The 24,001-nt window shown below is 36.7% G+C and overlaps 3 protein-coding genes across 6 annotated transcripts; all 3 read left to right on the forward strand.

The window, feature by feature from the left end:
- Positions 1-7,522: 7,522 nt before the first annotated feature.
- Positions 7,523-12,585, forward strand: LOC114528875. 3 transcript variants are annotated; one of them, XR_003687540.1, is made up of 6 exons: positions 7,523-7,640; positions 9,719-9,961; positions 10,086-10,739; positions 11,013-11,097; positions 11,295-11,573; positions 11,826-12,585. XR_003687540.1 is itself a non-coding variant. In XM_028550601.1 (3 exons), the coding sequence occupies exons 1-3, from the start codon at positions 7,607-7,609 to the stop codon at positions 10,211-10,213; spliced, it is 405 nt and encodes a 134-aa protein (XP_028406402.1). In that variant the 5' UTR covers positions 7,523-7,606; the 3' UTR covers positions 10,214-10,328. The 3 variants fall into 3 exon arrangements, 2 of the variants coding, with proteins under 2 accessions (XP_028406402.1, XP_028406403.1); XM_028550601.1 differs by lacking the exons at positions 11,013-11,097; positions 11,295-11,573; positions 11,826-12,585 and having other exon boundaries at positions 10,086-10,328; XM_028550602.1 differs by lacking the exons at positions 7,523-7,640; positions 11,013-11,097; positions 11,295-11,573; positions 11,826-12,585 and adding an exon at positions 7,856-8,029 and having other exon boundaries at positions 10,086-10,329.
- A 177-nt stretch (positions 12,586-12,762) lies between these two features.
- LOC114528872 lies at positions 12,763-15,956 on the forward strand. 2 transcript variants are annotated; one of them, XM_028550598.1, is made up of 3 exons: positions 12,763-12,880; positions 14,958-15,200; positions 15,325-15,944. In XM_028550598.1, exons 1-3 carry the CDS (start codon positions 12,847-12,849, stop codon positions 15,477-15,479), a joined length of 432 nt encoding a protein of 143 aa, XP_028406399.1. In that variant the 5' UTR covers positions 12,763-12,846; the 3' UTR covers positions 15,480-15,944. The 2 variants fall into 2 exon arrangements, with proteins under 2 accessions (XP_028406399.1, XP_028406400.1); XM_028550599.1 differs by lacking the exon at positions 12,763-12,880 and adding an exon at positions 13,176-13,268 and having other exon boundaries at positions 15,325-15,956.
- A 2,044-nt stretch (positions 15,957-18,000) lies between these two features.
- On the forward strand, positions 18,001-19,335 carry LOC114528868. The gene is made up of 2 exons (XM_028550591.1): positions 18,001-18,052; positions 18,491-19,335. The coding sequence occupies exon 2, from the start codon at positions 18,495-18,497 to the stop codon at positions 19,248-19,250; it is 756 nt and encodes a 251-aa protein (XP_028406392.1). The 5' UTR covers positions 18,001-18,052; positions 18,491-18,494; the 3' UTR covers positions 19,251-19,335.
- The last annotated feature ends 4,666 nt before the right edge of the window (positions 19,336-24,001 follow it).

The following is a 24,001-nucleotide window of genomic DNA, read 5'->3' on the forward strand; positions in this document are numbered from 1 at the left end:
GGGGAATATTGAAGTTCGATCTTTCTTCTTTTTTTTCTTTTGTTGTAGATAACTACTGTGATTTTCATCACTAAAAATAACAAACAAATGTCAGTAGAGTCAGACTACAGCATTCAGGGTGGATTACTGGCCGGTTTTATCGAAAGCAGAAGATTGGGAAAGGTGGTTGTTACAAAGTTGCACTAGGTCCATAAATGACGGTTGGTTTTGTCGCCAGTTCTTTGCACTGATGTTTCTCAAAATCGCTTGCGAATAACGCATTAGGGGTGTCACCCCCAACCCCCCCCCCACACAGATACGATCCCCGCGATCCTCACACCTCTGGTAATTTCGCCCCTGGTGATGCATGATGTGGGTATTGAGTTTTTAAATAACTTCAAGTGATTTTAAGGGGCCGAAATTTCTCTCAAAACCTGGGTTTACTGACGTGAACTACTTCATATATACACACGAATATCGCCTGTTAATTACTAGTGTAGAAAGTATACTTAAAATACTAACGGAAATGTTATTTTTGTGAGAAAACACAGAAGCAGCAACGGTCGACAGTTTAAAAGTAACGATTTCATGGTTTAGAAGACATTTTGTCAACTATACAAGATTATGGCAAGATAATGGACAATAAAGAACCCGCAAAAAAGTGTTTAAAGTGTCATTGGAAACAATGAAATCGTTAAGGTATGAAATTAGTACAATTAACACCGTGTGATAATTCTTCATACGTATGACACATGACACATGAAAGCAGGTGTGGAGAACTGATGTGTTGAACATGCAATCATATATTTATCTTTTTCATCGTTCATGTTTATCCTATTCAAAATTTTCATCCGCATGTAAAGATCTTACACACGAAGTTATTCATTAATAGAAAGCGAAGGTATAAGCTTTTATTCATGATTTAATTTTGTCAAGTTTCAGGATTTTAGTGTACGTTTTGACACCAGGGATTGGCTTTTAAAGAACAGGGGTTAGCTTAAGAATCCAGGTTACGAATCTAGAAATGGAATTTTCAATACTTTTCTTCATGCAGAAGGTCAACAGTTTAAAAGTAATGGTTTCATGCTTTAGAAAACATTTTGTCAACTATATACAAGATTATAGCAAGATAATTGACATTATCCCGCAAAAAAGTGTTTAAAGTGCCATTGGAAACAATGAAGTTGTTAAAGTGTGAAATTAGTACAATTAACACCCTGCGATGATTCTTTAATACGGTACGACACATGACACAGTATAGCAGGTGTGGAGAACTGATGTATTGAACATGCAATTATATATTTATCTTTTTCATCGTTCGTGTTTATTCAAAGTATTCATCTGCATGTAAAGATCTTACACGAACTTAAAAGTAAAGTTATTCATTATCCAAAGCCAAGCTATAAGTGTTTATTGATGATTTAATGTTATCAACTTGTATAGTTGCACATATTTCTCTTATGAAATTACATGATAAGTCACACACTGTACTAACATTAACACAAACTACTTTTTTCTCTTCTTCACTTGGGCTAGTTTTTGTTTTCTTTCCTCAATGTAGTAACTACTACATTGTCACAAACTAATAATTTTGTCGTCAGTTCTTTGCATGATGTTTCTCAAAATAACTAATAATTATACATGTGATTCTTGCCACAAAGTAACGTAATTAATCAATCTTTTCAATAATTTTCCGCCAAAAATTCTTTCTTATAAATGACACAAGTGTAGGTAAATACGATACATACTCATGTGACCACTGACTTTTGTCTCAAAATCGACTTAAATTAAAACTAACCTAATCGCTTGCGAATAACGCATTAGGGGTGTCACCCAGACCTCCCCTCCCCCCCCCGACACACAGACACGATCCCCGCGATCCTCACACCTCTGGTAATTTCGCCCCTGGTGATGCATGATGTGGGTATTGAGTTTTTTAATAACTTCAAGTGATTTTAAGGGGCCGAAATTTCTCTCAAAGCCTGGGTTTACTGATGCGAACTACTACATATATACACAAGAATATCGCCTGTTAACTGAACTAGTGTATGTAGAAATGTAGTTAAAAACTCAAGGAAATGTTATTTTTGTGAAAACACAGAAGCATCAACGGTCGACAGTTTAAAAGTAACGATTTCATGGTTTAGAAGACATTTTGTCAACTATACAAGATTATGGCAAGATAATGGACAATAAAAAACCCGCAAAAATGTTTAAAGTGTCATTGAAAACAATGAAGTTGTTAAAGTATGAAATTAGTACAATTAACACCGTGTGATAATTCTTCATACGTATGACACATGACACATGAAAGCAGGTGTGGAGAACTGATGTGTTGAACACGCAAGTTATATAATTATCTTTTTCATCGTTTGTGTTTATTATATTCAAAGTATTCATCCGCGTGAGAAGATCTTACACGAACTAAAAAGCGAAGTTATTCATTTATCCACAGCCAAGGTATAAACTTTTATTGATAATTTAATGTTATGAACTTGTATAGTTGCAGTGTTTTAGTGTTTTAGTGACACCGCGTGGACCATGGTTAGTTTAACGCAGGTTAAGAAGTAAGAACAAAAAATGAAATTTCCAATACTTTTCTTCATGCAGAAACTTCTTCTTTCTGCAATAAATACGCAACATTTTTAACTGAAGAATTTACCACATAGTTGGGTCATTTTGTTTTGCGATTTTATTGTATACTTTTATTAATGGAATAATGTCATAAAATACACAGCAACAGCCTAATTAGGATTATTTTTTCAGACTTACAGAAATCAGAAGATTAGCTTTTAAACACTCAAAATTTTAAGGATGAAAGTTTTTTTGCCATTTCTTGTTTGTGTTTTTCTCGCCGCATTCACAACAACCATTCATGGAAGAGGTTCGTATCTAACCCACTTTTTATTTTTATTTTATAAACCCATCAACTGTATTTTCTACCGTAAAGCTGTATAATGTCGTAAAGTATGACTCGAGGCGAACCCAAAATAAATATCGAAAAAAGGCCTTGAAAAGAAAAATATAGCGAAAGGTGCTATCAAAAATGTGTTTTTATAATTATTTAGACTCCGCATCTCACGAGATTAGCAACAAGGAATCATCATCTGAGAAACGTGCTTTCTTTCGCCCAGTTTTAAAAATGTATCGCAGTAAATTTCCGCAAGTCTGGGATAACATGCACTTCGCTATTTACACCAAGAAAAAATCTGCAACTTTGACCCGCACTACAAACAAGGCCCAAATCAGGAAAAACAGAGTGGATTCTGGTGTAACTAAGTATGGAGCGAGACCACCAGGCTATAATGTTGACGAGTACCCGGTAGCATCCAGTGTCCAGGGTAAGATCTCGGTCAAAAACAAGTAAAAATATTTCAAAGTATCATATTCACAGTTTTTACATAATGATAAGTATATTTATTATATACCACTTGTCAAAGTTTTGTTTTCGTAGCGTTTCATTGGTCGAGAGCGAATCACGCGAGAGTGACGAAATTTTGATGTCGCCAGCGCGACCCCCTGCAGAGTGAGATAACGTGTTATCTCATGGGAAATAACAACTTTTATCCATTTGAAATTATGTCTTTTATGAATAGATATTTCGTTGTTTTACCCTGTAGTTTGGTTTTTCTTTGACAAGTCGTATATAATAAAACACTTATTTACCAAAAACTCAGAAAACATTATGTTTTGTGGACCCTCGACCATCGATATTTCACTCGGCTTCGCCTCGTGAAATATCGACAGGTCTCGGGTCCACAAAACATAATGTTTCCTTCGTTCGCAGTAAATAAGTGTTAAATAATTCAGTGGTAACTTATGAGCACGTGAAACACATGTGATGTATTAATCTAACACAGATTTTATTTTCTAAGGTGGAAAAGATGCTATTTTGAGGCTGGTTCCGATAATAGAAAACAGCAGGCAAGGGGGCATACTGGCACAATTTTACAAGAAATATAATATCAAAGATGGCGATTCTTACGACATCAAACTTATTAACGACACAAATTATTAGTCAGTTGCTAGCTTCAGCTCTTCATATCGTGTGGTCTAAAGCTACTGGTGTTGTAGACGTTTCTTTTGTGCTGTCACAAAATAAATATTGTCAGAAACGTAATACAACATTTCTTTAACAAACGTCTTATTTGCGTGCACGCGACAGAGACAAGCGTTTGTTCCTGGGATGGATCCAGCACTAGAGCACTAATTTGCATGACACAAGAAAACTGCAAAAAATAGCATTAAGTGCTGCATGATCCATCCCTCGTTTGTTCTCTTTTTTCCCGTGTTGTTTTGGGTATTTTTGTTGCCTTTTTTTACTGTTGACAGTCGCGTGGTGAGTCAATGGTTGACCATACATTTTTCAAGTCATCCAGACCTTATTAGGACATGTATTTTACCAAACCCTGGATTTTAGCGAGACAACAAATAATGTCAATATCTCCACTTCCTTGATTTCCGGCTTTGGGGCGGTACTTCTAAGTAAAGGAAAACTGCTTCGCTGGACATTTGAAAGGTACGTTTTGCGAAGGCTAAAAGGCGGTTAACTTCTTGTTGAGTCAGTAGCTTGGATCTATAACCACGTCGTTTTCGTAGGAGTGAAAACAAAAGGAAGTCCTAAAGTTGAAAAGTAAGTTAGGTGAAGGCTGAGTTTAGTTGGTTGATAAACTAGATGATATAGACTGTAGCAAATAGTCAATTATATGACTTCCGCCTCGCTATATAATGTGGTTTCAGTTATGGTTTAATACCGTATGGTAAATGTGAGTTATTTGATTTTGTAGAAGTTTGAAAGTTTAAAAATGAAGTCCATCCTATTATTCATTGCTTTGATTGCTTTCATTCCGACTTTAATGGCGAAGTCTGATGGTGGGTACTGACTACTGTGAAATTTTTGTGTCATTTTATTGTATGCATGGATACCTTTTGTATTCCTGTGTGCACGAGGATATTCTCTTGCATTTATCTTATCACCGAGTTGAAGTACTGAGCAGATGTGTACGAGATTTTGAGGGCAGACTCGGGCACACATGATGAAAATTTCAGTTTTGATATTTGTTTATAGACTCGATGAACGGGAAGAAACACAACAACTTTCACAACAACTTTAAGTTATTTCTTAGAGCATTAACACCGTGTCCCCGCATCAAATTTCCCTGTTCTCGTATGCCAAACGTCTGCAAAAATATGCGAAACGCCATTTCAAAGGGAAAACCTACGACGTTAAACCGCGTCACAAACCCGAGGACAATAGCAAAGAACAGAAGAAACTCCGGTTGTCCAAAATTGCCAAAAGTACCTGGAAAAAATTGTGACGAATATCCGTTTGCATCAAGCATGCAAGGTTAGTAACAGTTTATTACCCAGCTATACTAGCGGGCATTTAAAACCGTATCAAAGTCGAGTTATCGGTCATGTTATGACCCGTCTGTGAGAAGAACTGCCTACTGAATGCTAGCGTCGAGATTCTGATGCTATGAATCTGTATATTTTGTACAGATCAATCATAAATTGTTTCAAAATACGACGTATAACTTAAGTCCATACATTTAAATTCAAGTTCCATATATTTAAATACAAATCTTTATTTTCAAAGGTGGAGCAGGTGCTGTTATAATGAATGTTCCTTCAAGAGAAAACAGTATTCAAGGTGGATTACTGGCCAGTTTTTATCGAAAGCAGAAGATCGGGAATGGTGACTGTTACAAGGTTGCACTAGGTCCATAAATGACGGCTGATTTTGTCGTCAATTCTTTGTACTGATGTTTCTCAAAATAACTAATAACTATAAATGTGATTCTTGTCGCAAAGTAACGTAATTAATCAATCTTTTCAATAATTTTCCGCTAAACAATTCTTTCTTATAAATGACACAAATATAGCTAAATACGACACGTATTCATGTGACCACTGACTTTTGTCTCAAAATCGACTTAAATTAAAACTCATTGCCGTCCGGTCGTAAACGACGCACGCAGATAATTTCGATTTTATCTGCAAGTATTTTATCAAATCAACTAGAAATTGTATTATCTTAAAGCTAAAACATTTATCTATTTGTATAAGTTTAGTTCATTTCAATAGCTTTCCTATAAGCCAAGATATTAATTGCCGATCTTGTACTTTTGAAATTGAATTTTGGAGAAGCGAAAATACGCAAAGCCTTCCAGAAATCTCGCCTAAAAACCTCCAAATGTTTGTAGCTTACATTGTGATCAATATTTCCATCTATTTTGCTTGAAATACAGTCGTTTTGGCGATTTGTAGTGGTATTTCCAACAAACGTGTTTACAAACGGAAAACCCGAAAATTTGCATATAATTATCACCATATTGGCGAAAATTTGACAAAAAATCGGAAAAATTTCGCTCCAGAAAGGCCGAATATATGTCTTCTAGGGACAATTTTACCCCAGAAATCGATTTCCGGGCTTATTTTACCCCTAGGGGGTAGGCATCATTGAGTTTTTGACACCTTTCACCTCACGCGACAACCGCATGTGCGTGCGCTGAGCAACGCATCTCGCTACAAACAATAACAAATCAGAAAAATCGATATTTTTCGAGTTTTTCTGCCCATCCTGACTTAAAAACTATCAGAAAAGATAAATAAAGCATTTCTAGTTTATCTATAACGGTTAAAATACGAAAGGATGAAAAAAGAAAAAAGAAAAAAACGAAATTCCAAAGGCGAGCTATATTTCCGGTTGTCATCACTTTGTAATTTGATATGATTTTGACAGCTGCACGGCGGTGTCAGGTTAACAGAAATATTTATTAATTTCCGGATTATAACAGAAACGATGGGGTTATAGTACTTTTCTCAAGCTATAATTTGGTGGTATTTTTGTGTTTTTTGCTCGCGCATTCGCGGAGTTATTAGACATTAAAAAAGTAGGACTTCTAAGTCCTAAATTAATCAGACCGGACGGGAATGAGTTAAAACTAACCTAATCGCTTGCGAATTACGCTTTAGGGGTGTTACCCAAACCCCGATACGATCCCCGCGATCCTCACACCTCTGGTAATTTCGCCCCGAATAATAACTTCAAGTGATTTTAAGGGCCGAAATTTCTCTCAAAGCCAGGGTTCACTGACGCGAACTGCTTACATATATACACGAATATCGCCTGTTAATAACTAGTGTAGAAAATATACTTAAAATACTCACGGAAATGTTATATTTTTGTGAGAAAACGCAGAAGCATCAACGCGGTTAACAGTTTAAAAAAGTAATGATTTCATGGTTTAGAAGACATTTTGTCAACTATACAAGATTATGGCAAGATAATGGACAATAAAAAACCCACAAAAAAGTGTTTAAAGTGCCATTGAAAACAATGAAGTCGTTAAAATGTGAAATTAGTACAATTAACACCGTGTGATAATTCTCTAATTAGTTTAATAAGGTATGACACATGACACATGAAAGCAGGTGTGGAGAACTGATGTATTGAACATGCAATTATATATCGGGGGGGGGGGCAATTATCCTGTGACATCGGGCTTTGTGACCGGGCGGAGTTTGACGCAGTGACGCTGCGGTATTTTTTAAAATAACAAGCAAGTTCGTACTCCAAGGCAAGTATTAAAAAAAGACTTGACGCTGAAGCAATCGACAAATTATGGCTGATGACTGTTTTCATGTTACCTCTAGAGGTAAACAGTGTGCTTTTAATAGTTTATTAGGACTTTTAACAGCCCACAAAAGCCTTTGCGCCAATGGCAATCAATGGTCGCTAACGACATTAAACACTTTTTAGTCGTTGGGCCGCCTGCGGCGCCAACGACTATAGGTTTCGGTATTGGTAGTTCACAAAATGACAAATTACGTCATTCAATTTACGTAATTTTTACGAAATAAAATTCAAAATGGCGACCATGTTATGAAACATACACAATTTATAGCATAGATGATTTATAGCCTGTACGCACGCCAATTATAGCGTATTGTAATAAATTTTTGTTCAGTTGTGTTTTTTCTTTTGGGATTTAAGATTCCCCATAAAGTTATCAAGACGTTTCACTGCCGTCTATGGAGCGTGTAGGTTTGTACACAATTTTCATTTTGGTCTTTTGGAACGTTTCACTAAGGGCGCAACATTATTTAAATGTGCATCTCAAGGACCATGACCTTCGATACGTCCCCTTTCTCTAGCAACACAAAGCATTTAGCATTTTATAAGTTGCATTAAATCCCCACGGGCTGAAATTCGTGAACACGGCATTCAAATTTTAACAATGAGTGATTTCAATAGTTTTCGTTTTTTTGGGACACCCTGTAGATATGCCCAACGGCTACACGCTCGAGAAAGCGTCTTGTTTATTAATACAAGGCGACAAAATGTATATAAAAGCGATGAATAATCACAGAAATCACTTGACAATTTGCCACCAGGTGCCGTGTATTTATCCGCGAAAGACCTGCCAAAACTTGTTAGTGTATCATGTTTTGAGAATGAGCTTTATTTCGATATCTGAGCGAAATGAACCACCCATCGTGGTGAGTGATAGTGACCTGTTGTGGTAAATGACAATTATGAGTCGTCCATTGTGGCTGACTCAATGGTCACAACAAATGATGGGGAAGTAATTTGTGTAATTGAAAAACTGCAAGGGTTGTTATCATTCATGAGGACATTCCCTCTTATAAACTTCACATAGCAATTGCAAATACATTGGTTAAATATAAATATGTTCTTTGATAAAGCATAATATGGAGTGTTTTCTATCTGTTTGATTCTCATGCACATAATTGTTTTGGAATGTCCAATCCTAATGGTACAGCAGTAGTATTGCTGAACTTTTGCAAACTTAACATTTCAGATTTAGAGCAATATTTGTATTTCTTTCTGAGGCATAGCATTGCAATTTGTTTGAAATTGTGCCTGTTCAGTTTACAGAACTTCTTTTTTAAAATTGCACCTCAACCAAAACTGGGAATTTTATTCAGAGTGTAAGGCCCCGAAAAAATAGGGAATTACAAAAAAGCTAAACATTCAAAGGAAAATGATCATGAAAAATATGAGGGAGTATACAAGCAAACAACAGTGTAATGAAACTGATTTGGCTTGACAATATAGACTTAATAGTGCAAATGTAAAAGCCTTGGTAGACATAGTTCCCCAAGACATTTGTCTTTCTACTGTGTCGACAGTCCCCATTGTCACATTAGAAATGTTTGTTTTTGTGTACCCTTTTATAGATGTTATTGACATGTAACATTAAATAACTATTTATGGCACATGTTACTGTGCTGCTGAAATTGACATTTAAATTTGATAGTGCATTTGACATTTTGTACGATTATGTTGACATTTCCTGTTCTTCTTTTAATATAAATTTATCTTACTTTTTTTTGAAAAGCATTGCAAATCTTTTTCATATAAATAATATACCAGTTGAGAAAACATAATGTAAACCCCTCCCCCCACCAATAAGTCAATCACAAACACTTATGTATGGCACTGTATTGCATACATAGTGTTTACTATTAATGCCTTATTAATAAAAAGTTATTATCAGTATTAATTGCTTGTTACTATTAAGATGTAAATATTTCAGACTTCATCAAATAAGTGTAAGTAGTAAGTTTTGAAGTGCTGTAAGTTTATCTGTTTAGACTTAATCACTGATATCACTTGTAGATAAAGTTTTTTTTCAAGCTAATAAATAGTTGTTTTCCCAAGGCAGCAATCTCCTTGCGATAGTAACTCCTAGTTATAATTATTATTTAGACTCCGCAACTCACGAGACTGCTGCCTCACGCCCAGTTTTAGAAATGTCTCGCAGTAAAATTCCGAACGTCTATGATAACATAGACTACGCTATTAATATCATGGGAAAACCTTCAACCTTGAACCGCATTACAGACAAGGCCCTAATCCGTAAAAACAGAGTGGAAGCTGGATGTGCCGCGTATGGATCGAGACCACCAGGCTATAATATTGACGAGTACCCGTTTGCGTGCTGTGCCCAGGGTAAGATATCGCGGTCAAAAACAAGCATTTTCACATAATGATAAGTATATATAGTTCAGTGGTAACTGATGATCACGTGAAACACATGTGACATATTAATCTAACACAGATTTCATGTTCTAAGGTGGAAAAGGCGCTGTTTTGAGGCCGGTTCCGATAAGAGAAAACAGCATCCAAGGGGGCAAACTGGCACAATTTTTCAAGAAAAATGATATCAAAGATGGCGATTCTTTCAAGATCAAACTTACTTAGAGCCAGGTCTTCATATCGTGTGGTCTAAAGCTACTGATGTTGTAGACGTTTTATTTGTGCTGTCACAAAATAAATATTGTCAGAAACGTAATACGACATTTCTTTAACAAACGTCTTATTTGCGTGCGCGAGACAGAGACAAACGTTTGTTCCTGGGTGGATTCAGCACTAGTGCACTAATTTGCATGACACAAGAAAACTGCTAAAAATATAAACCACTTTGTTTTGTAATGCAAATTTGTGCATTAGTGCTGCATGATCTATCCCTGGTTTGTTCTCTTTTTTCCCCTGATGTTTTGCCGGGTATTTTTGTTGCCTTTTTTTACTGTTGACAGTCGCGTGGTGGGTCAATGGTTGACCATACATTTCAGTGTTAAATCATCCAGATCTTATTAGGACATGTATTTTACCAAACCCTGGGTTTTAGCGAGACAACAAATAATGTCAATATCTCCACTTCCTTGATTTCCGGCTTTTGGGCGGTACTTCTAAGTAAATGAAAACTGCTTCGGTGGACATTTGAAAGGTACGTTTTGAGTAGGCTCAAACACGGTTAACTTCTTGTTGAGTCAGTAGCTTGGATCTATAACCACTGACGGCGTATTTCGTAGGAGTGAAAACAAAAGGAAGCCTTGAAGTTGAAAAGTAAGATATCTGAAGGCTGAGTTTAGTGGGTTGACAAACTAGATGATATAGACTGTAGCAAATAGTCAATTATATGACTTCCGCCTCGCTATATAATGTGCTTTCAGTTATGGTTTAATACAGTATGGTAAATGCGAGTTATTTAATTTTGTAGAAGTCTGAAAGTTTAAAAATGAAGTCCATCCTATTATTCATTGCTTTGGTTGCTTTTATTCCGACTTTAATGGCGAAGTCTGATGGTGGGTACTGACTACTCAGTGCAATTTTTGTTTCATTCTACTGTACGCATGGATACCTTTTGTATTCCTGTGTGCACGAGTTTATTCTCTTGCATTATCTTATCACCGAGTTGAAGTACTGAGCAGATGTGTACGAGATTTTGAGGGCAGACTCGGGCACACATGATGAAAATTTCAGTTTTGATATTTGTTTATAGACTCGATGAACGGGATGAAACACAACAACTTTCACAACAACTTTAAGTTATTTCTTAGAGCATTAACACCGTGTCCGCGCATCAAATTTCCCTGTTCTCGTATGCCAAACGTTTGCAAAAATATGCGAAACGCCATTTCAAAGGGAAGACCTACAACATTAAACCGCGTCACAAACCCGAAGACAATAGCAAAGAACAGAAGAAACTCCGGTTGTCCAAAATTGCCAAAAGTACCTGGAAAAAATTGTGACGAATACCCGTTTGCATCAAGCATGCAAGGTTAGTAACAGTTTATTACCCAGCTATATTAGCGGGCATTTAAAACCGTATCAAAGTCGAGTTATCGGTCATGTTATGACTCGTCTGTGAGAAGAACTGCCTACTGAATGCTAGCGTCGAGATTCTGATGCTATGAATCTGTATATTTTGTACAGATCAATCATAAATTGTTTCAAAATACGACGTATAACTTAAGTCCATACATTTAAATTCAAGTTCCATATATTTAAATACAAATTTTTATTTTCAAAGGTGGAGCGGGTGCTGTTATAATGAATGTTCCTTCAAGAGAAAACAGTATTCAAGGTGGATTACTGGCCAGTTTTTATCGAAAGCAGAAGATCGGGAATGGTGACTGTTACAAGGTTGCACTAGGTCCATAAGTGACGGCTGATTTTGTCGTCAATTCTTTGCACTGATGTTTCTCAAAATAACTAATAACTATATATGTGATTTCTCACAAAGTAATGAATTAATCAATCTTTTCAATGATTTTCCGCTAAACAATTCTTTCTTATAAATGACACAAATATAGCTAAATACGATACGTATTCATGTGACCACTGATTTTTGTCTCAAAATCGACTTAAACTAAAACTAACCTAATCGCTTGCGAATTACGCATTAGGGGTGTTACCCAAACCCCCACACGATCCCCGCGATCCTCACACCTCTGGTAATTTCGCCCCGAATAACTTCAAGTGATTTTAAGGGCCGAAATTTCTCTCAAAGCCAGGGTTCACTGACGCGAACTGCTTACATATATACACGAATATCGCCTGTTAATAACTAGTGTAGAAAATATACTTAAAATACTCACGGAAATGTTATATTTTTGTGAGAAAACGCAGAAGCATCAACGCGGTTAACAGTTTAAAAAAGTAATGATTTCATGGTTTAGAAGACATTTTGTCAACTATACAAGATTATGGCAAGATAATGGACAATAAAAAACCCACAAAAAAGTGTTTAAAGTGCCATTGAAAACAATGAAGTCGTTAAAATGTGAAATTAGTACAATTAACACCGTGTGATAATTCTCTAATTAGTTTAATAAGGTATGACACATGACACATGAAAGCAGGTGTGGAGAACTGATGTATTGAACATGCAATTATATATCGGGGGGGGGGCAATTATCCTGTGACATCGGGCTTTGTGACCGGGCGGAGTTTGACGCAGTGACGCTGCGGTATTTTTTAAAATAACAAGCAAGTTCGTACTCCAAGGCAAGTATTAAAAAAAGACTTGACGCTGAAGCAATCGACAAATTATGGCTGATGACTGTTTTCATGTTACCTCTAGAGGTAAACAGTGTGCTTTTAATAGTTTATTAGGACTTTTAACAGCCCACAAAAGCCTTTGCGCCAATGGCAATCAATGGTCGCTAACGACATTAAACACTTTTTAGTCGTTGGGCCGCCTGCGGCGCCAACGACTATAGGTTTCGGTATTGGTAGTTCACAAAATGACAAATTACGTCATTCAATTTACGTAATTTTTACGAAATAAAATTCAAAATGGCGACCATGTTATGAAACATACACAATTTATAGCATAGATGATTTATAGCCTGTACGCACGCCAATTATAGCGTATTGTAATAAATTTTTGTTCAGTTGTTTTTTTCTTTTGGGATTTAAGATTCCCCATAAAGTTATCAAGACGTTTCACTGCCGTCTATGGAGCGTGTAGGTTTGTACACAATTTTCATTTTGGTCTTTTGGAACGTTTCACTAAGGGCGCAACATTATTTAAATGTGCATCTCAAGGACCATGACCTTCGATACGTCCCCTTTCTCTAGCAACACAACATTTAGCATTTTATAAGTTGCATTAAATCCCCACGGGCTGAAATTCGTGAACACGGCATTCAAATTTTAACAATGAGTGATTTCAATAGTTTTCGTTTTTTTGGGACACCCTGTAGATATGCCCAACGGCTACACGCTCGAGAAAGCGTCTTGTTTATTAATACAAGGCGACAAAATGTATATAAAAGCGATGAATAATCACAGAAATCACTTGACAATTTGCCACCAGGTGCCGTGTATTTATCCGCGAAAGACCTGCCAAAACTTGTTAGTGTATCATGTTTTGAGAATGAGCTTTATTTCGATATCTGAGCGAAATGAACCACCCATCGTGGTGAGTGATAGTGACCTGTTGTGGTAAATGACAATTATGAGTCGTCCATTGTGGCTGACTCAATGGTCACACAAATGATGGGGAAGTAATTTGTGTAATTGAAAAACTGCAAGGGCTTGTTATCATTCATGAGGACATTCCCTCTTATAAACTTCACATAGCAATTGCAAATACATTGGTTAAATATAAATATGTTCTTTGATAAAGCATAATATGGAGTGTTTTCTATCTGTTTGATTCTCATGCACATAATTGTTTTGGAATGTCCAATCCTAATGGTACAGCAGTAGTATTGCTGAACTTTTGCAAACTTAACATTTCAGATTTAGAGCAATATTTGTATTTCTTTCTGAGGCATAGCATTGCAATTTGTTTGAAATTGTGCCTGTTCAGTTTACAGAACTTCTTTTTTAAAATTGCACCTCAACCAAAACTGGGAATTTTATTCAGAGTGTAAGGCCCCGAAAAAATAGGGAATTACAAAAAAGCTAAACATTCAAAGGAAAATGATCATGAAAAATATGAGGGAGTATACAAGCAAACAACAGTGTAATGAAACTGATTTGGCTTGACAATATAGACTTAATAGTGCAAATGTAAAAGCCTTGGTAGACATAGTTCCCCAAGACATTTGTCTTTCTACTGTGTCGACAGTCCCCATTGTCACATTAGAAATGTTTGTTTTTGTGTACCCTTTTATAGATGTTATTGACATGTAACATTAAATAACTATTTATGGCACATGTTACTGTGCTGCTGAAATTGACATTTAAATTTGATAGTGCATTTGACATTTTGTACGATTATGTTGACATTTCCTGTTCTTCTTTTAATATAAATTTATCTTACTTTTTTTGAAAAGCATTGCAAATCTTTTTCATATAAATAATATACCAGTTGAGAAAACATAATGTAAACCCCTCCCCCCACCAATAAGTCAATCACAAACACTTATGTATGGCACTGTATTGCATACATAGTGTTTGTTACTATTAATGCCTTATTAATAAAAAGTTATTATCAGTATTAATTGCTTGTTACTATTAAGATGTAAATATTTCAGACTTCATCAAATAAGTGTAAGTAGTAAGTTTTGAAGTGCTGTAAGTTTATCTGTTTAGACTTAATCACTGATATCACTTGTAGATAAAGTTTTTTTTCAAGCTAATATATAGTTGTTTTCCCAAGGCAGCAATCTCCTTGCGATAGTAACTCCTAGTTATAATTATTATTTAGACTCCGCAACTCACGAGACTGCTGCCTCACGCCCAGTTTTAGAAATGTCTCGCAGTAAAATTCCGAACGTCTGGGATAACATAGACTACGCTATTAATATCATGGGAAAACCTTCAACCTTGAACCGCATTACAGACAAGGCCCTAATCCGTAAAAACAGAGTGGAAGCTGGATGTGCCGCGTATGGATCGAGACCAGCAGGCTATAATATTGACGAGTACCCGTTTGCGTGCTGTGCCCAGGGTAAGATATCGCGGTCAAAAACAAGCATTTTCACATAATGATAAGTATATATAGTTCAGTGGTAACTGATGATCACGTGAAACACATGTGACATATTAATCTAACACAGATTTCATGTTCTAAGGTGGAAAAGGTGCTGTTTTGAGGCCGGTTCCGATAAAAGAAAACAACAGGCAAGGGGGCAAACTGGCACAATTTTTCAAGAAATATGATATCAAAGATGGCGATTCTTTCAAGATCAAACTTATTAGAGCCAGGTCTTCATATCGTGTGGTCTAAAGCTACTGATGTTGTAGACGTTTCTTTTGTGCTGTCACAAAATAAATATTGTCAGAAACGTAATACGACATTTCTTTAACAAACGTCTTATTTGCGTGCGCGAGACAGAGACAAACGTTTGTTCCTGGGTGGATCCAGCACTAGTGCACTAATTTGCATGACACAAGAAAACTGCTAAAAATATAAACCACTTTGTTTTGTAATGCAAATTTGTGCCTTAGTGCTGGATCCAGCCCTGGTTTGTTCTCTTTTTTCCGCTGATGTTTTGGGTATTTTTGTTGCCTATTTTTACTGTTGACAGTCGTGTGGTGAGTCAATGGTTGACCATACATTTGTCAAGTCATCCAGACCTTATTATAGGACTTCCATTTACCAAACCCTGGGTTTTAGCGAGACAACAAATAATGTCAATATCTCCACTTTCTTGATTTCCGGCTCTGGGGCGGAAATAAATAAAGGAAATAATTTATTTATTTATTTATTTATAAATAAATAAATAAATAAAGGAAAACTGCTTCGCTGGACATTTGAAAGGTACGTTTTGAGTAGGCTAAAACACGGTTAACTTCTTGTTGAGTCAGTATCTTGGATCTATAACCACGTCGTTTTCGTTGGAGTGAAAACAAAAGGAAGTCTTGAAGTTGAAAAGTAAGATATCTGAAGGCTGAGTTTAGTGGGTTGACAAACTAGATGATATAGGCTGTAGGGTAGCAAATAGTCAATTATATGACTTCCGCCTCCTATATAATTTGCTTTCAGTTATGGTTTAATACAGTATGGTAAATGCGAGTTATTTGATTTTGTAGAATCTGAAAGTTTTGTTGCTTTCATTCCGACTTTAATGGCGCAGTCTGATGGTGTGTATTGACTACTGTGCAATTTTTGTTTCATTTTACTGTACGCATGGATGCCTTTAGTATTCCTGTGTGCACGAGTATTCTCTTACAGTGAAACATGAACGAAATTACTCCAACTTTATCTTTATATTCACCGCTTAAGTACTGAGCAGATGTGTACGAAATTTTGGGGGCAGACTCGGGCACACATGATGAAAAGTTTAGTTTTGATATTCGTTTATAGACTCGCTGAACGGGATGAACACAACAACTTTCACAACAACTTTAAGTTATTTCTTATTTCTTAAAGAATGTCCCACCATCACATTTCCATGTTCTCGTATCCCAAACGTCTGCAACAATATGCGAAACGCCATTTCAAAGGGAAAACCTACAATGTTAAACCGCGTCACAGACCCTAAGATTATAGCACAGAACAGAAGAAACTCCGGTTGTCCAAAATTGCCAAAAGTACCGGGAAAAAATTGTGACGAATATCCGTTTGCATCGAGCAGACAAGGTTTGTTACAGTTTACCCAGCTATACTAGCGGGCATTTAGAACCGTATCAAAGTCGAGTTATCATCCATGTAGCAGTAGTTATGACCCGTCTGTGAGAAGAACTGCCTGAATGCTAACGTCGAGATTCTGATGCAATGAATGTATATATTTTGTACAAATCAATCATAAATTGTCTCAAAATACGACATATAACTTAAGTCGTGATTCAAGTTCCATATATTTAAATACGAATCTTTATTTTCAAAGGTGGAAAGGGTGCTGAGATCATGAATGTTCCTTCAAGAGAAAACAGTATTCAAGGTGGATTACTGGCTGGTTTTTATCGTGCGCAGAAGATCGGGGATGGTGACTGTTACAAGGTTGCACTAGGTCCATAAATGACGGCTGATTTTGTCGTCAGTTCTTTGCACTGATGTTTCTCAAAATAACTAATAATTATACATGTAGTTCTTGCCACAAAGTAACGTAATTAATCAATCTTTTCCATATTTTTCCGCCAAACATAATACTTTCTTATAAATGTCACAAATATAGTTAAATACGATACGTATTCATGTGACCACTGACTTTTGTCTCAAAATCGACTTAAATTAAAACTAACCTAATCGCTTGCGAATTACGCATTAGGGGTGTTACCCAAACCCCCACACGATCCCCGCGATCCTCACACCTCTGGTAATTTCGTCCCGAATAACTTCAAGTGATTTTGAGGGCCGAAATTTCTCTCAAAGCCAGGGTTTACTGATGCGAACTACTACATATATACACGAATATCGCCTGTTAATAACTAGTGTAGAAAATATACTTAAAATACTCACTGAAATGTTATATTTTTGTGAGAAAACACAGAAACATCAACGTTCAACAGTTTAAAAAAGTAATGATTTCATGGTTTAGAAGACATTTTGTCAACTCAGCAATAGATTCAAATCGAAGATTGTGGCAAGATAATGGACCGATTAAAAAACCCGCAAAAAAGGTGTTTAAAGTGTGAACGAAGTTGTTAAAGTATGAAATTAGTATAATTGAACACCCTGCGATAATTCTTCATACGTAGTAAGACACATGACACATGAAAGCAGGTCTAGAGAACTGATGTGTTGAACACGCAATTATATATATATATCTTTCTCATCCTTCGTATTTATTATATTCATCCGCGTGAAAAGATTTTACACGAACTTAAAGACGAAGTTATTCATTATCCAAAGCCAAGGTACAAGCGTTTATTGATGATTTAATGTTATGAACTTGTATAGTTGCAGTGTTTTAGTGTACGTTTTGACATTATAGGCTGGCTTTCAAAGAGCCGCGGTTAGCTTTACCCAGGTTAAGAATCTAGAAATGAAATTTTCCAGTACTGTTGCACTTCGTGCAGAAACCTCTTCTAGTTGAAAAGCTGGGAAGTAGGAAGCATCCAGAGATTGCGCGGGGGGGGGGGGCACCAGCTTTCAGGGGCACTTTTGGTTCATAAAAAGGTGTATAGGCCGGGCGGTTTGATTGCCAAAGCGACAAGGACACCACTCAGTGTGGTTTATATTTATGCTCTACAAAACGATTTGGGACGCGACTGTTGAGAAGAGAATTTTTTTTCAATGTTTTTGATTCCATTTTTGTTATGTGACTATATGTTTTTCTTTTTGTTAAACTTCAGAAAGATGCAAATCAGACGGTTCATTGGTCTTGTTTTCATCCTGTCTTTTTCCTCCGCGGAATTTGAAAAGGAGAGAAGTATAATGACGACCCTTCGCAACAACTTTCGCAACGCATATCCAGCCGGGCAACAGTTTGGTGTTCTTTATCTTCACAAGGGAAGCGTCGCCACAGACCCAGTTGTCAGTTACGATGTTCAGAACCTGTGTACTGACGTGGATAAATCGGGTACGCAGAAAAACGTCATAAGAAGTACCGCAGCATCTTGGTCTACAAATATCTTTAATCCAGCTAATGGTGTCACGAGGTTTGATCCCCCAATATGGCCAACTATGACTCCACTCCTTGCAGAAGATTGTAAAAATCGGCATCCTAATGTAGCGACTGCTGGTTATGATCAAAGTATACACAAGCCCGTGAGCAATGCAGGTCATTCAGAATATTTTCTTCTTACCCTGGCGCTGAAGAAAATGTTGCAGTCGTACAAACAAAACTCGGAAGGAAACGTCTGTCCTGGAGCGATATTCCTATATTCATACAACTCTCCTTGTTATAGCCTGCCATACGGGAAGTACGGGTTCAATTGTATGAATTCAATTGGATTTGCGAGAAAAGATACAATTAATGTGGAATGTTCAGGCACAACTGAAGTACCATTCTATGTTGGTTACACGAAGAAGTACAATGGAAAGAAAGAGGACTGGAAGGCCGAGAAAGAAGCGCTGGAATCGGTAAACGTAGATGTAATTCAGGTACCATAGTGCATAGTCAGGCGCTCCGACATTAAAAAAACTTGTTGCAAAAGTAATTCATTCGTGAACAGTTGATTTCTAGTCTATCCTTCATTTTTAGTCTGGTCTACAGGTTCCTAGACCATTTTTTTTATACGGTACGCCTAAAACAGTAGCGTAGCCAGCCTGACCTACGCCACTGCGGTAAAGACGACCAGACCGGCCCTGTTGTATTTCAGTACAGACAGATTACTGGTATTTTACAATGTTTCAAAAACTCTGTATTCAAGTATATCGTTATTTACATCTGCCTTGCACAGGAAATGCAGTTTCACCGCTATACGAAATATTTTATTTCAATTGCATGGCAATCTTGTAAATCAGTGAGATTTTAACCCTTGTAATATTATGTAATTCAATAGTTATATGTAATCATGTTTCGTTAATGTTCTTGTAATTTGTTATACTGAAGATTTTACCGTGTTTTAAGTAAATTTGATTGATCGATTGATTGAGGGCCGAAATTTTTCTCAAAGCCAGGGTTTACTGACGCTTACTATATTACATATACACACGAATATTACCTGTTAAATAATCGTATAGCCGGAAAGTATACTTGAAATTTGTGAAAAAACGCAGAAGCACTGAAGCAGCAACGGTCAACAGTTTAAAAGTAAGGATTTCATGGTTTAGGAGACATTTTGTCAACAGAACAATACAAGTCGAATATTATGGCAAGATAATGGACATTAATTAAAACAAGACGCCGTTCTGGCGTTAACTCCGGCGCACGTGCCAGTCTTCAATATAGAGCTTCTGAACATAAACAATACAGTTCGCGTATTGTTTCGCATACATATTCGCATTTAGATGCCTTGCGAACCTAAATGTTCGATCGCAAAATTCAGAAGCACATCGCAGTATAGAAGTTCAATTGTTCAAAAATGTAAATAAACCGCATGATACATTCGCTTCGTCTTACACTTTGCCTTTGGAATTCGCGCTTATATATAGTTGTATTAAATCTTCGATCCTGTGCAAACTACGCGACGTGTCAACGCGCCCATACACGACCACATCATCTTGTTAAACGGCGAAATAGCAGCGATATTATTAAAATAGGACCGAGTCTACATGTATTAAATATATTCTTACCCCAATTCAATCTAAACTTAATCGAACAGCATAAAAAGAACGGTTTATTTGTTCCTCTTGGAGGAATTGCCATATCATGCGAGCGAAATCGAATCGCGCATTGGAAAATTAGCCAAAGCTGTGCACCACAACTCTTGGGAGATAAGACTGGGACGTAGATAAATACGATCACATACACTATTCAAATACTAGTATATTTCGCGCCATTACAGACTTGCGACGACGAAAAATAATAAAAAAAAAAATAAAAAAAAAAAAACCAAAAACAAAACAAAACCGGGGCGAATTTTCAACTCCGTCGCTGACGCCGGAGTAAAAAGGGTTTAAAGTGTCATTGAATACAATGAAGTGGTTAAAGTATGAAATCAGTACAATTAAACACCCTGCGATAATTCTTTAATACGGTACGACAAATGACACATGAAAGCAGGTGTGGAGAACTGATGCATGTGTTGAACATGCAATTATATATTTGTTTTTTATTGTATTCAAAGTATTCATCTGCATGTAAAGATCTTACACGAAGTTAAAGGCGAAGTTATTCATTATCCAAAGCCAAGGTACAAGACTATAACTGTTTATTGAGGATTTAATGTATCAACTTGTATAGTTGCAGTATTTTAGTGTACATTTTGACACTATATGGATTGGCTTTCAAAGAGCCGCGGTTAGCTTTACCCAGGTTAAGAATCTAGGAAAGAAATTTTCCAGAACTGTTCTTCATGCAAACCTCTTCTGGTTGAAAAGAGTTTTTTTTTCTAATGCTTTCATTTCATTTTTATGATCTGTGACTCCTGATGTTTTTCTTTTTGTTAAACTTCAGGAAGATGCAAATCAGACGGTTCATTGGTTTTGTTCTCATCCTGTCTTTTTCCTCTGCGGAATTTGAAGACGAGAGAAGAATACTGACGACCCTTCGCAACAACTTTCGCAACGCATATCCACCTGAGCAAGAGCAGTTTGGTGTTCTTTATCTTCACCAGGGAAGCGTCGCCAATCCCCCCGTCTACGATGTTCAGAACCTGTGTACAGTCGTGGATAATGGGTAGGCGGAAAAACGTCATAAAAGAAGCTGCAGCGTTTTGGTCTACAAATTATGATCCAGATAATAGCGTCGCGTTGTTTAACCCCCCAATATGGCCAACTCTGACTCCACTCCTTGCAATTGATTGCGAAAAACAACATCCTAATGTAGCGACTGCTGGTTATGATAAAAGTTTATCACTGAATTCAGGTCATTCGGAATATTTTCTTCTTAACCTGGCGCTGGAGGAAATGTTACAGTCGTACAAGCAAAACTCGAATGGCCATATCTGTCCTGGAGCGATATTCCTGTATTCATATCTCTCTCCCTGTTTTCGCGACGTTTCAACGGCTAATTGTGTAAATGTCATTAGAGAAGCTAGAAAAAAAATTGATAAGAAATGTCCAGACCCAGTGATACCATTTTATGTTGGTTACACAACTGAGTACCAGGACGAGGACGGTGATTGGGATCAAGGGCAAATGTGGCTGACTATGGCAAAAATAAAAGTAATTCATGTACAATAGTGGGCAGGCGCTTTGACATTTAAAAAAAAAATTGTTGCAGAAGTGATTCATTCGTGAACAGTTGATTTCTGGTCTATCCCAGAGTTTTTTTTGGGGGGTTTTTTATAGATTCCTATACTCAACAGGAATTGTATTAGTTGTTCAAGTAGTTGTTTGACTTTTTTTCTTGCATAATAATTCGTGTTGAGCTGACTCAGCCATGCAGAGACTGGGGAGAGTATTCAGGGGTAAATTAAGGTTGTTTTCAGTCGATACAAATTTTTATATCCGTTTCATATATGTTTAATAACAGTGTTTTTTGTATGTAAAAGAAAAATTTGGAAAGCACGCCAAAAAAAAGAAAAATTTGGGAAAGAACGTAAAAACACCCAAAAGAGATCATCCAGCCTATGCCACAATCTAACCTGGTTATACAACCGGCTGCAATATACCAACATAGTTACAACTACGAAAGGTGCAAGGACAGTTGCTATAGGAAGAACTCCCCCCCATAACTCACATCTTAACGGCCGTCTAAGGGGAGATGCACTACGGCCCCAGACCATGATGTATGTGCACCTAACCGTTACGTCTCAGTGAGAAACAGAGTATGCATCGCCACAAAGCCTAGCGTCATAGACGAATCAGCTACAGTGGCTAGCCCTGAGAGCGACGATAAATTTAACGTATTTAAGCTTTTCCGTCTCGGGGGGCGGTCCCTAACAAGTATATGCATAGAAAACGATTAATAAGGCATACGCTTGGAAATGTCAAGATTTAAACGCCTAAACGTTTTTTAAGTGATTTTAGCGAGAAATTTTAGTGTTTTGGTATTCTTTTAGCATTTTTAAACAATCCTTGTTGGTTTTTAACGTCAAAATAGTCATCATTCTCGAAAGGAAACTCAATATAAATGACTGAACGGCTTTATAGTTTATTAAAATGTTTCGTGTTTAGTATAGCCGCTTGATTCGCCGGTACAATTTGGGCCTAAATTGTGTGTATTTATTTCACAAGTTTTTATTTTTTATCTTCGTTGATTCTGTTGTATTTTCGGGGAATATTAAAGTTCGATCTTTTTTCTTTTTTTTCTTTTGTTGTAGATAACTACTGTGATTTTCATCACTAAAAATAACAAACAAATGTCAGTAGAGTCAGACTACAGCATTCAGGGTGGATTACTGGCTGGTTTTTATCGGAAGCAGAAGATTGGGAAGGTGGTTGTTACCAAGTTGCACTAGGTCCATACATGACGGTTGGTTTTGTCGCCAGTTCTTTGCACTGATGTTTCTCAAAATCGCTTGCGAATTACGCATTAGGGGTGTCACCCAGACCTCCCCTCTCCCCCCACACAGACAAGATTCCGCGATCCTCACACCTCTGGTAATTTCGGTGCCCCTGGTGATGCACGCCGTGGGTATTGAGTTTTTGAATAACTTCAAGTGATTTTAAGGGCCGAAATTTCTCTCAAAACCTGGGTTTACTGACGCGAACTACTACATATATACACACGAAAATCGCCTGTTAATAAATAGTGTAGAAAATATACTTAAAATACTCACTGAAATGTTATATTTTTGTGAGAAAACGCAGAAGCATCAACGGTCAACAGTTTGAAAAAGTAATGATTTCATGATTTAGAAGACATTTTGTCAACTATACAAGATTATGGCAAGATAATGGACAATAAAGAACCCGCAAAAAAGTGTTTAAAGTGTCATTGGAAACAATGAAATCGTTATGGTATGAAATTAGTACAATTAACACCGTGTGATAATTCTTCATACGTATGACACATGACACATGAAAGCAGATGTGGAGAACTGATGTGTTGAACATGCAATTATATATTTATCTTTTTCATCGTTCATGCATGTTTATTCTATTCAAAATTTTCATCCGCATGTAAAGATCTCACACACGAAGTTATTCATTAATAGAAAGCGAAGGTATAAGCTTTTATTCATGATTTAATTTTGTCAAGTTGCAGGACTTTAGTGTACGTTTTGACACCAGGGATTGGCTTTTAAAGAACCGGGGTTATCTTAAGAACCAGGTTAAGAATCTAGAAATGGAATTTTCAATACTTTTCTTCA

This window comes from Dendronephthya gigantea, unplaced genomic scaffold (genome assembly GCF_004324835.1).
Source record: "Dendronephthya gigantea isolate DGI-Jeju-01 unplaced genomic scaffold, DenGig_1.0 000051F, whole genome shotgun sequence".
Lineage (NCBI taxonomy): Eukaryota > Metazoa > Cnidaria > Anthozoa > Malacalcyonacea > Nephtheidae > Dendronephthya > Dendronephthya gigantea.